Source organism: Spermophilus citellus (genome assembly GCF_964194105.1).
Source record: "Spermophilus citellus genome assembly, chromosome: 3".
In the NCBI taxonomy this organism is placed as follows: Eukaryota; Metazoa; Chordata; class Mammalia; order Rodentia; family Sciuridae; genus Spermophilus; species Spermophilus citellus.
In genome coordinates, this window is record NC_138184.1 from 198,591,209 (window position 1) to 198,605,059 (window position 13,851).

At 37.0% G+C, this 13,851-nt stretch overlaps 1 protein-coding gene across 3 annotated transcripts in view; it reads right to left on the reverse strand.

The window, feature by feature from the left end:
* The window catches only part of DYNC1I1 (dynein cytoplasmic 1 intermediate chain 1), a 280,791-nt gene that overhangs the window by 14,812 nt on the left and 252,128 nt on the right, over positions 1-13,851 (reverse strand). For all 3 annotated transcript variants that reach the window (XM_081286493.1, XM_081286492.1, XM_081286491.1), the window contains 2 exons: positions 7,509-7,649; positions 3,228-3,353 (listed from right to left, as the gene is read on the reverse strand). In XM_081286493.1, the coding sequence (XP_081142619.1) occupies positions 3,228-3,353; positions 7,509-7,649 (267 nt within the window). The remainder of the gene's footprint in view (positions 1-3,227; positions 3,354-7,508; positions 7,650-13,851) is intronic.

Below are 13,851 nucleotides of genomic sequence, written 5' to 3' on the forward strand. Positions count from 1 at the left end.
ATAAACTGACTTTGAAAAACAATTTGGTCTTCAATAGCATATTTTTTTCTCTTCCTCTGTATTTTTTCTTTTGAAATTGCTTCCTATTCAAACCCCTTCCCTCTCATCAGCCAAACACGACCCTTAAATTTGACCTGTAACTCTCAATGGGCCACCTTCTGGGAAGGCATTCCATCTGGCTTCCCACAGCTGAGGTGATTCGGAAGGCTGGGAAGGCACTGTTTTGAGGGTGCCCTTTTCTTCAAAGTGCAGTTGTGCACTGTCCGTTCTAGGCTGGTGAACGATACAATGGTAATTACAGTAATGGCAGCATTTGCCCATGAAGGGATCTAGCGTCTTTCAGAAGTGGGCTTTGGCTAAGCCTTTGCTGCAGGGAAGTCGTCTTTCCCTTTGGTACGTGGCACCTCCAGTTGTGGGCTTCAGAGATTTAGAATAGTTCAGAGAGGTGAAAAGAGAGATAGAAATGCCTTTCTTCCCTTTGAAGTAAATAGAAGATACTTTACAAAAGTACTTAGCAAGAAAACTATAGTTAAGACAAAATGATTTTGTTAAGTCTGAGTCTTTCTGAGCTATACATTGCTTTGTGTATGATCAAACAATACAGAAAGAATCGTTCAAGTGTATAAGCGTATCCTGATTTTTGGTCATTCAGAGAAGGGCTAGAGGATTGTAATATTACCTACGCTCAATAAAATCGTATATCCTTGTTTTTCCCCCCTGGTAGTGAATTTGTAGGGATAAACAACCCTACAAATTGTTTGGCCTATTATGTGTCACACAGATTTTTCTATAGCCTGTCTAGACTCCAGACAATAGGCAAGACTGGCCTATAGTTGCAGACATTTCTATAGTCTGTAATATCACTTAGAAAAGCAAGGGCAATAATACAAAAATGAAAACCAGCCTGACCTGCTGGTACGATAGTAGAAATATGAGTATAACAGCACTTTACAATTTAGAAATGATGATAGCACCCTAGAAAGAAGTTTTAGCAGCCACATATCAGCCCAGGCAACTTTTGTAAAATCATATATCCTTCCATAATATGAGTTATATTCAAGAAATTTTGTCCATAAGCTATAAAGACACTTTACTGCAGAGAATTCTGCACATTAGGCTGTTTTCTTATTGCATAGAGGTGGGGTGTGTTTGCATGTGTGTATATAAACAAAATGCCTTTTAAAAAATAAGCCAGATTGTTAAACTATTCTGCTTTTTAATCCTTCCGAGGTACAACAAACTGGGATAAAACAATTAATGCTGCAAATAATCTGAAGAGAGTTGAGGGATCTTATGTATATTCAGGGGAGATGGAGAAAAGAGTTTTTAGGTTTCACCTACTTTCTGCCATTTCATCCTCTGAGCATGTCTCCACATTTATTTTTCTCCCACAACTACACTTGTTATAAATGAAGGAAACAAAGAGAAAAATAAATAAATAAAAGAGACAACAGAAAGAAAGAAACTTTTTTTTTTTTTTACATTTTCTGCTGTCCCTTTTTTTTTATATTTTAGGCAATAACTCAAAACTCAGTATTTGTTTTATTGCAATTTAGTTTCACTTTGGTGAAGACCATGGAGAGGATGCATTAACTATAAAGAATACTCATTTTGATGAAAATATTGCTCTAACTCTATTGGCAACATTTCTGGCTCAAAGGGCTTTCTCTTCTCCAAAGACTTCAAAGTAAGTCAGTAGTCAACTGACCATTTACATCGTCACCAGTGTGGGCCGATATTAACAGAGTCTTTGTCACTGTGGCATGACTCAGCTTGTGGCATCAGTAGTAATCAAGGGGGAGGATCTAATGAAATAGAGTAAAACTAAGAGATTCATCCCAGAAGAGAAAACTCCCATTTCTAAGGTTATTCAATTTCTGCCCCAGTTAAATTTCATAAAACCATCTAGATGGTTTCAACATGATCCACTATGCCATATAGCAGCATACAGTATGTCATCAAAAGTTCCACTATAAACCAGGCGCTGTGGCACACATCTGTAATCCCAGCTGCTTGGGAGGCTGAGACAGGAGAATCATGAGTTCAAAGCCAGCCTCAGCAACTACGAAGCACTAACCAACTCAGTATAGACCCTGTCTCTAAATAAAATATATTTAAAAAAGGGCTGGGGATGTGGCTCAGTGGTCAAGTGCCCCTGAGTTCAATCCCCAGTACCCCTCCACACACACAAAAAAGTTCCACTATAGAACAAACAGGCTAAGATTGTCACATTTATAGGTTACTACTTGATGAAACCATAAAGAACCTTTCTCAGTGTGATCAACTAAATGTGTGCACCAGGTATTCACAGAGTACCTTCCAGGCCTATGACATTATGCATACAAATGTGGTGTATTTTCCCTCTGGAATGAAAATGTTAGACTCAAATGATTCCAGAATAGCTTCGCAGAAATAAAAATAAACAGATAAGTATAATTGATTAATGATATAGCCTTAAACAAAGATGGTATTCAAAGTCAAGGAGATTTTTTTTTCTGAAATAAAAGGTGTAGTTTTTTGGGTTTAAAAATTTTTTATAAATGTTGATGGACCTTTATTTTATTCATTTATTGATATGCAGTGCTGAGAATCAAATCCAGTTCCTCACATGCTAGGCAAGTACTCTATCATGGAGCCAGAACCCCAGCCCAAAGATGTAGTTTTTTCTTTTAACATATGTCATGATATTCAGAATCTTTTACATAACTATATGATCAGACTTGCCACAGAGGTACATATAGCTTATATAACTTTGAATGCCACAAAAATGGTACCATATCTGATACCTCAACCTTCTTAATTGATTATGCTTTAATTAAAGAAAAATAGAATACATTTTAATTAAGCATACCAACTAAAACTTGATTTTTCAAAGAAAACATAAAAGTCAAATTTTGATGTTAACATGACCAATTTGGCAAACTTTTTGTTCTCATGAAATTGGTGAGGAGTTCCATGCTTCACAGGAAGCTGGGAATTCTACATCAGTCTAAAAGGAATACAGATCATTAACTAAAGTGTCCTTTGCATGGAAATGGAGGCCAAATTAGGCCCCAAGGAGGCCTTGCCAAACTCCCACTGAAGTCAGTGGAAATTTGCAAACGCACTCGAGAGGTTTCTTGTAGCCCAGAAGGTCTTGTCAATCATTTCCCCAGATCTTTAAAGTAGACTCACAAGTTAAAAAAAAAAAAATCCCCCCAAACAAAAACCAAACAACAAACATGTACCTCTCCCACGTCGTAGATCCAAATACGGCCTTCTGAGTCCCCAACGGCAACTTCTTTGCCACCTTGAGCCCAACGGACTCGGTTCAGGGCAGATGCCCCTTCAATGGCCACACTTGCTGTTGGAACCTGCCAAAGAGGTAATAACAGAAAAAAGAACCTCTGAATATTAATATAAATACACGAATTTACAAAATGATACATTTAACTACATGAATCACTACTGGCTTCATGTGCAGGAAGAAACATACATCCCTTGTGCATGGGTAAAAAGAATTCATTGTTCTCAAATAATATGCTCCACTGAATTAAGGGACAAAGAGGAGAGATGCTTTAACAAAAGAGAAAAGGAGGGAGATCTTTTCCATAGTCGATGTGTAGTCAGTGACACAAATATTTTTTGAATTACGGCAGGTGTGTCCCATATACAAATTCAACAACTAAACGAGATACTTCGCCATTGGGCCATGAGCTGTGGTGAAAAGAGAGAGATTTCAGAATTTATCAAGAATAAGGATCCATAAGAGGCCAAAAGGTGGGGGTGTATGGTAGAGTAAAAGTCATGTTCATATGGATCTTCAGAGAAGAAATAAACATATGTATTGATACTCCAAATCTCATCAGGGAGGAGATAATCAGAAAAAAAAGAATGAAGGTAGAAAGTTTCAAAGACTTAAAATTCTCTCCTCTCTTTCTTTTCTTTCCTTTCCTTCTCCCTGGAAGTACCAAAGTGTGGGAAATGATCCAAAACTTTGTTAATAACTCCAGGGTGATATCCTTTAAAAATTTAGCCACCTACTTTGTAGAAAATGACTATGTCTCCTTTAATAAACTCTGGAAATCTGAAAACATTGCTAATAATAATAATAGTCATTATTAAAGAGAAGCCAAGCTGCTGAAATGGAACTTTTTTTTTTTTTAACAAGAAACTTAGTGTTTGAAAGGAGGATTTTTAGTGAGTGTATTCCTCTTCTGCAGTCAGTTGTATGAACTCTTGTCTTCAAGGTTGGGAGTCCATAACTGACACAGAGATCAGATCTCCTGAGCCTTCTACAAAGAATGTGGAGTAGGAAAAGACAACACGCCACAAGAAAGAAAACTGTAAATGTTGAACACAAAGAAAAAATCTGTGAAAAGAATGCTACTGAGAGCATCTCCAGCCCCTCTTTGAGACCTGCATCTAATAACCACATTGTACTAAGATGGAAACGAGACATGTACTGTGACTTAGCACCTTCTGCATTCTGTTATTCAGGGAATTGAAACCATCTGTTTATATGAAATTATTGACCCAATACCTGTATTTAAAATAGCAATAAAAACTCCATCATATGTAAGAATCTATGTTTAAACTTAATCTTGAAATCAATAAAAATTCTTTGACCCGCTTAAATCATTGCATGTCAATTGTGAGCAAAACTGTAAAACAAAAGTCCCTGGCTCATTTATTTTTTAAAAATACACAATTTCTACAATAAAGCTACCTGCTGTGCAGGCTAGAGTCTGAATTTTTAACCAAACCTTGCAAAGGCTGAAACAATGTGAAATTAGATGGACCATAATTCTGTCAATACACTTTATTATTGGTGTGCTGGCCAGAAAACAAATCCGTGATTTTGCTATAGAATTTCAGAGTTAATTTTTAACGCTATAATTTAGAAGGATCATGCAGGTTTCTTATCTAATTCTATTTAGTATCAGATTTTATTTGAATGATCTCAAAAAGAGAGCCAAAATGATAATATGAACATAGAAGAAAATGAATCACTTAAAAGTCACTGACCTTTTGAGAAATTAAAAATAATTCCTAATACATGTTAAGACTTTTGTTAACTTTGAATATAAATAATATAGCAAACTGAAATGGCATTTTAAGCTTTTAAAATATTATTTTCATACATACTGTAAATAGCAAAAAATAGCTATCACAGCCTATGATATGTGCTAAAATAATTTAAATTGCATAAAGGAAGCGACAGAATATATCTGTGTGCATTTAATTGGTAATGACCTTCAAAATTTGATGAATCTATATTGAAAATAATCCATGTATTCACCCTGTCTTACTTCTATACTTTAGTTTTGCAAGTATTTTCATGTGTTTTTATGGTTCAATCGTTTTACTTGCAAAGAGAAGACAGGACATAAATTACCAAGCAGCAGAAATTAGTAATTCTGAGGTAGGTAAATATGAACTATTCTTGCACAGGAGCAGTCTCCAATAACTTGGTCTCAAAGCATAATAATTTGAACAATAACCAATAGACTACTGCACTGGGAATTCAGGTTCATTTATTCTCCCACAAATTTATGTCCTAATTTGATATACATTTGAAAAATCTTGTTCAACTTCATAGAAGGCAAAAATGATTTCAGGGTTTTAAAAAAGCGTTAAGTTCATTACTGGATTTGAGTCAGACTCAATATATCTTTACATTATTGTGAAAGCAGAATTACTTTTACCACAAAACTAAATGATTTGTATGACCAGTAATGATTTTTTAAAATGTTTAATAATAAAACTCTTATGTGCTGTCTCTTGAAACCTACAGAAAGAAAAGGGAAAAAAATAATACTTGGTAATGTTCACATATTAATTTCCTTTTTCCTAAAAGACAGATTAAACAAAATAAAAAAGTTATATATGTAGGAATTATGAAGGGGTCTGTATCCTGCATTTGGGCACCACCTAAACCTTACCTCAACTAAGCCTGATTTCTGATATAGCGGACTCCTAAGTCAATCTGGAAAGTGTTTGTTTTTTGGTTGCTTTAAGTGAGTTTCTTCTACCAAATAGAAGCAATATGATTTTAATCAACAGTGATGAAAGACTGGGAAACCATTACAATGTAAGGTAATAACATCTTTCTATTAAGAGTAATAATGTTATAAACATTTCAACATCCACAATGATGGGCATTTCACATGCTCATGCCTTTTGATTATTTTCAAAGATGTTTCATTACATAATTCTTCCTTGTCACATAGTTCTTTGAGGTAAACAGAAAAATATTTAAACAGAAAGATTTTTAAAAATAAATTTGGCAGAAATTCTGTGTGTGTGTGTGTGTGTGTGTGTGTGTGTATATATATATATATATATATATACACACCCTTGAAGATACAATTACTCAATAACAATACCTAAAGGATATTTCCCTGCCCTCTTCCAGAAAAAAAAAAAATGAGGAAGTGTGCTCCTCCTTCATATCCTCCAGCTGTAGCCTTTCCTAATTAAAAAGGCTGAGCTGCTTCCTGCTCAAAACACTTCAAAAGACCTTTCTCTTGTTCTCTACTTGACATATAGTTTGCAGCCCTTGCTGCCTCATATCTGCCCATTTGTATTTATGGAGAGCTCCCCAGAATCAGAAGTCAGGAAATGATGCAGAGACCATTTTAGTTTATAAAGTTGAAGGATATTTAATATTATTATAAAAAAACAACTCCCACACCCAAATATCTAAGTAGCTGAATTAGCACCTCAATAATGTTGAGAGTTGGAAAAAAGAAACAATGCATATGGCATAAATTTTAATACGAAACTATACAACGTGCTTTTAAAGCAATACATTTGCACTACCAACTGCTTTTAAAAAAATAGGCATTTTTTCACTTGTGAACTACTCTCAATGTGACATGTTAAAATTCCACTTAAAAAAAAAATTCGGAGTTCCTGTTCAAATATGCTAATCTGTTCAAAGTTGAACACCATTGTCAGATGCTGACTCTGAGTTCAACATCTTCGACAAGGCACATTTACCTTAGTGAAAATCAAATGGATGATAGATTTAAACAAAAAAAAAATAGTTAACAGTCATTTTGTGTGTGTGTGTGGGGGGGGGGGTTCAAAATAGAAATTGTACAAATAGCAAAAGCTGAACAAAATAGCCCTCTTGAAGAGCCCAATCTGAAAATCAGCGTCCACAAAACCTAATTTCTCCAAGTGTTTGCCAATAAAGTTATTTTAACATTGCTCTGAAAAATGCCTGTGTATCCTTGACCATCCGGAAAGGCGTAAACACGTATAGTTTTGCTCTTTGCCAAAAAGGGTGGTTAATTGTCCAGGATCTGCCAGAGTTTAGAGACGAAGTGAAATCAAGTGACTTTTGGCCAATGCATCTGCCAATTCCCTTCAGGGTAGTCAAGAATAAGGGGGCCAGCAACCCTCCTGCAGTTGGAGGGTCTGTCCAAAAAAGGCCGATTTAGAAGAAGAGGCAGAGACTGCGAGTGGCCTCCTGCGCACCCCTCCCAGCCCTGGGCCCGGGCGCCTGCGCCGCCGCTCACCTCGGTGTCATTGTTGAGGTTCCAGAGGTCCAAGCGCCCCATCCCGTCCACGCAGGCAAAGAGCGCGGGATGCACGGGGGACCACATGACATCGTACACATAGTCTGCATTGTCTTCAAAGGAGTAGAGCGGCTTGTTGTGCTGTAAAGCAGAGAGACCGTGAAGACTTTGTGGCGCTGCTGCTGCCTCGGGCTGTCTAGGGAGCCTAATTAAAAACTTTGCACATTCACAAAGTGTCATAAAACTTCCCGAGATGAAAGTCCTCGAGAAGGTGAACCGGAGCTTTAATGTGACGAGAACTGTCCAGTGGCATAAATAAATACCGGGGGGCGGAGGGGGGGCACGCTGAAGGGGCCGGGGGCTGGGACAGGCGGAGGGAGGCGGTTTCAGACACAGTTGTAAGAGACATTCCAGACAGGTGGACGGGGATGCCATTAGCTCGGAATTCTCGCCCGGCAACGCTTTGCGAGTCTTTCGGAGCCTGAACCCGGTGGTGGTCTGGTCGGCCGGGCTCAGACCCGCCGGGCAGCTCCGAAGCCCCGGCGCTCCCGGAGCCCGAGCCCCGTGCATCGAAGGCAACGCCTGCCACCTCGTGGTCGCGGCCTGCAGCTGCACCAGCTCCTGCGGCTTCCAGTCCAACTCCAGGCCAAATTCGTATTTTAACGGTTCTTTGGTGGCGGGGGATGGGGACAAATATTTTAAAAAGGGGCTATATCTCTTCTAGGAGGTGAAAATTTCGCGGTCCCAAGACCTTAGCCTCTCTGGTTGGGAGTAGTTCGCCCAAATCAAGTGGACTGGTGAGGCTTCTTGTAGTACCCCTAAACTTCTCTAGAGAAAATGAGCCATATTTTCTAGATCTGTCTTTCCAAGAACCCTAAAATTGGTGTTCTGAGGAGAAATGCGTTAACATACTCCCACTGCATACAAATGCCTCCACTCCAGAGGGATACAATGAATTAAAATGGCACTCTTGATTTCCAGTGAATATTGTCACATCAAAATAGCACAGAAGTCAGAGGCAAGTTTGAAAGTACACCAGAAATAAAACGTAATTGGACTTTATGAATTATTCATTCCATCTGGCTTGTCTTATTCTAATTTCTGCATAATGGCTTTACTAATCCCTGATCAATTAATGTAAAATGAAATTTAAATGATAATGAAAGCCCCAGAGATAAAAGAAATTAAATATTCTTATATCCTCTGACAGAAATCTAAACAATGGGAGTTTTTTTTTTTTTTTTTTCCCCTACTGTCGTCTTCATCCAGTCAGCTGTCTGTATTCTCTTCATGGGTTCTACTGGATGCCTATACAGGCCAGAGTAACAGGATCAGGAGAAGATAACATACAGTGTAACAATCAAATCCTTTCTGCATTAGACATTCAAAGAATGTTACCTGTAGGAAATCAGAGCAAAGTCCCAAAGTGTCCCGTTTGTGAGTATAAAGTACACCAGAATTCATGTACTGAAATTTTGAGAAAAATCAGTGCAAAGATAATAAAAGTTCTTTAACCTAAATATAATGCAAAAACTTACTAAGATAGCAATTACACATGATTTCATTTTCCATGATTTATATTGCTTTGACATTAAAAACCCACCACTTTGAAGCAAATAAAATTTCAACATATTGAAGCAACATAGATGTTAGATGAGGTATTGTATGTGTATGTGTGTGTTTGTGTGTGTGTGTGTGCGTGAGAGAGAGAGAGAGAGAGAGAGAGAGAGAGAGAGAGAGAGAGAAGAGGAGAAGGGAGGAGAGGAGAAGAGTAGGATAGGGAGGGATGTTTTAATTCTAAAAGTGTCTTTTAGGGGGTGTAATTCAAAAAAGAATGTGTGACACTGAAATATCAAAAAGAATTAACTGGACCCAGGCCTTATAGTTTTGCATTTTATAAATCTTTTATGCAAAATGTTTTATATACCATCTTTGCAATGGGATTCGAAGCCGAAATCATTTGCTTATTGGCTACTGATGTAGTTTCTTTCTGCCTCTCGTTCTTTGGATGAGGTGATTCTAACTCCTTTTCCCAGAAAATCTGAATATTCAATGATTGCTGAAAATAGTGTGATTGTACCATTTCTCCTTATTTATATATTTTTACAAAGCAGTGTGGAGAATCTGCTTCTTCAGTGATTGTTTGTGATTATTGAATTCTAACTCATAGTAGGAGATTATTGCCACTTCAAATTCTTGATTTTATGGCCAGTCAGCCACTATTTGTATTTTTCTTAAAGTCAAAGGATGGCAAAAATTTATACACATTTAAAAGAGAATACTCTCTCATTAACCCAGCCAATAGTACATCTGAGGATAGCCAGAAGTTTAGTTTCGGATACACAAATGGACATAAGATAAACATATAACATCTGTCACCTTTATTTTGATCAAATAAAAGATCGTCATCTTTAAACGGTCATTTTCTAAGGAGCTGATATTATCTCGTGGGTTAATTACCTTATTAAATTATCTGTTAATCGCTAGTATTCTTTTGTTTTTCTTTTGGTAGTTTCTTTTCTGAGACATTCAGTCAAAATTATGCTGCATCCTGGAGACTTCATTTTTTATTCTTTTTTTAATTTTTTTTTTTTTTTGTGGTGCTGGGCAGATTTCACTTTTTAAACATCTGGAAATAACTGCCATTGTTCATGTTGCCAAAACCCAGTTTTCTCATGATAATAGTATTGATTAAAATGTTGTTATTATTCTGCTTTTCTCCAACTTCCTATCACCCTTCACCCCCAAGATGAACCTTCTATTATAAAAGTCACTATGAAAATAATTCTAAACTAAAGTATGTTCCTATTTGGGAGCAGGGAGAAGGGCCTATATTTTCCAAGGCTCTGTTTAGCCTTGATAAATTCACAGGCTGGGAATGTCTTAATCAAGATTGATTGAACTCATTATCAGTGTACCAAGTCGATTCACATTGACAAACCACTAGTTTTCAAGTCCAGCATATGCATAAACTACAGGCGTAGGCAAAAGTTATTTTACAATAGTACTATTTTGAATAGTAATTGTACTTTTTGCACAATTATGAGATTTTATCATCCTGTTTTATTTGTGCTCAAAGGATATTCAGATTGAAAATCTATCTCAAATACTTCATGTAACAAATTTATGGTAAACACATATATCATGAGATTCTAATATTTCCATAACAGAACTACAAAGTGTCAGGTCCTAAAGATTGGGTTTGTGAATTTGCAAAACATAAATTTCTCATTCATACTGATTACCATTTCTTAGTACGTGAGTATTATTTTAGAATATTCCAAATTTTGAAAAGGTGGAAAGTATGGGCAAAAATCTGACCAATGATTTCAAGGAGAAACCCTATAATATCATTTGTATACCTAAGCCACAGAAGCGTCATGATTTTAAATATTTACTCTACAAAACACTAAAGACCATTTAGTTAACTAAATATTGTTCCACAGCATGTTACTGTAGAAAGCGTTTTTCAAAACAATCAAATTTCACCACACAAAACCCCCTTCACCTGGGAGTTTCCTTTGCTAAGTGAAGTGTCAAAGAAAAAAGGAAAACCTCACCCCTCGCCATGGGTTGCACGTGTGGCACTTGCCAATGAAATAAAGTCACGACACCCTGTGTTTCATTCAAGTCTCCAGGGCTGTGCCAATAATGCTACAGTATCTAGACACAGCCCAGCTTGATTTTAATTCCCTGACTTTCAAACAAAGAGGAGAAGCAGGCTACCAGTCACCTCCCGAACAGACGAGGGGCAGGGAAGGGTGTGCGCTGTGTGCCCAACTCTGTGCACACATTGTCTAATTTAATCCGCATAAAATCCCTGTAAGGTAGATGGTATTTACAGAAAAGAAAATTATAGTTCAGGAAAGTTAGTAACTTTCCCAAGGTCACGGAGGTTTTTAAGCGGTGGAGTCAGATTTGGTTCTCAGGTTTTCTCTTGGCTAAGCACGTCTTTTACTCACTGGAACCAAAAGCTCCTTCTACAGGGTCTTCAGTCCTCGCAGAAAAACCAGGAGATCTGTTACCTCTACTCCCCGTTCAACTCAACCAATATTTACTAAGTACACACTATGTAACTCGGAGAAGCAGTTGAAAAAACACTGCAGTCAGAATGTTTATTTCCTGTTATTAATGATCCTGAGGATGTTACCCACACGTTTTCAGGAGTCTGTAGCACCTTGTGAGAGAAACAGAGATCTTTTTCACCTAAAAGCTAGAAATGGGGTGGGAGTGGCCCTTCAGCCTGCAGAGATCAACAGCAGGCAGAGCCTTGGAGAGTAGGAAAAAAATGAGCTAGAAGGCAAAGACCTGTCCCCAGTTCACTGAATAGCTGAGTGACTTTGGATGAGGGGCTATGATTTACATTCTCTGAAAGATGAGGTTAACAAAGTCTGCATCAGACAGAAAGGTAATGGGAAACTCTGGAAAAACTAGAGCCCTTGGGAAATTTCACTTAACATCCTTGGATCCTGGCTTTCATATCTGTAAGATGGAAAGCCGGAACTACTAACTCTGTTAGCCTTATGATTCTGTGACTGTTTTATTATGTGCTTTATCACTCGCAGCAAGAATGGAATCAAGTATGTGAAAGTTTTTCCCCCCCTAAATGCCCTTCACAGGCACAGATTATAATGAAATCTATCTTTTCCTTGATGCTTTTTAGAATTCATATTATGATTCCACAAAACATTGTAGTAATTTCAGGGATTTTTAACTTTGTGTTTCATTCAAATAATATAGAAATGCATCAGCATATGGCACATTATAAATAATTTGGAATTATGAACACAATAACAGACCTCCTCCTCCTTGATGGATTGGAGAAGGAATAAGGAATGCTAAATTTACTTTCGGCAGGTAGTGAAATCTGTTTTAAAAATGAAACTTTACAACATCCATTAATGTTTGACAATAAAGACTTGATCTTGAGAACTGAGCTTTGATTTTATAAGTATACTTGTGAAAATGAATAGACCTGCATATTTTCCCAATCAGTTAACTCTAAAATGATTTCTGAAGAGGCGACTCTATTTCTGACGTCGGAAATGTGCCAAAGTCACAGTTAGAGAACGTAATGTTATTTTCCTCTTCTCAGGCACCTCCAGGCATCACTTTAGGACTTAGTGTTTGGGAGGCTGGTGAACAGGAAGATTTATGTTAAAATACTTCTTAACACCCTCAAATGTTGTGGTTCTTGAGATTGTATTTGTTTCTAAATAACTGGCTTTCAAAGCAGACTTAGTGGAAATATTTATCCAAACCATGAACGTTCCTTTGAGGGGAAGGATAGGGTGGTAGAAGGTACTATGTGGTGGGGACAGAGAAGAAAATTAATAAGTTTTAAATTTGATTTCTGAACTATAAGGAAAACCAATTGAATCTTACCTTGAAAACTACATCCTGTTGGGAAAAAAACATGACCAAAACAATAAACAATGAGTAATATGAAAATGGCCTTCAAATATTGTCATGTGGGTTCCTGTGAAGTAATTAAAATAAACAGCTGGCCAGTTCTTCCAGGAAACATTAAAATGTGAGACCACAATATCACTTTAAAAAAAAAAAACACCAAAGGACCCCAAAACTTCAGGCTCACAACAAAAATGGATACTTCTACCATGAAAAGAAAGTGGTTAAACAAATAAGTCAATCCAAACTCACAAACCCAACCAAAAAACCAACTCTCTTAGCCCAAGAGAGAGAGGTGTTGCAAATTTGGTACTATCAATGGAAAACTTTATTGCAACTTAAGTTGAGATGCTAATGCACCAACTAGCCTATATTTATCTTAAATTCAGTGGGTTATTACTCAAATCATACATATGATTCTCACATGACTTCTATCACAGTCACAAGTTCAAAATTAGACATCCACTCCTTGGTGAGTCTATTTTCCAAAGAATGGGAAGAGTGGGTCTATTTGTTGCTCATGTATATCAACGGAAAATCTGTGAGGACTTTATTTTGAGAAATTAGTTAATTTAAAACCATGTGAAAGAAGGTTATGGAAATCTACGAATTTGGCATTTCTCTTTCTCTAAATGTGGAAGTTTTACTGAATAAGATCTGAAGCCACATGAAAGGTATCCTTTGTTATACTGCCTTCCTCTACAGCTTATTTGCATGGAAGAATCCTACTAATCCAGGAGGCGCCGCCAATAAAGAGGCTAATTATCCATATAAAGGAATGTATACATATTCACAGGTTTTGACTAGTATTTGAGTGTTTAAAGCCACGGGAAAAATCTATAAGCTTTGCTTAATTCATAAAAGGAATATTTCTCACTCTGGCATGCATTTTTATGAATATTAGCTCCACCTAAAGGTTTTCTTTAAAACTGGA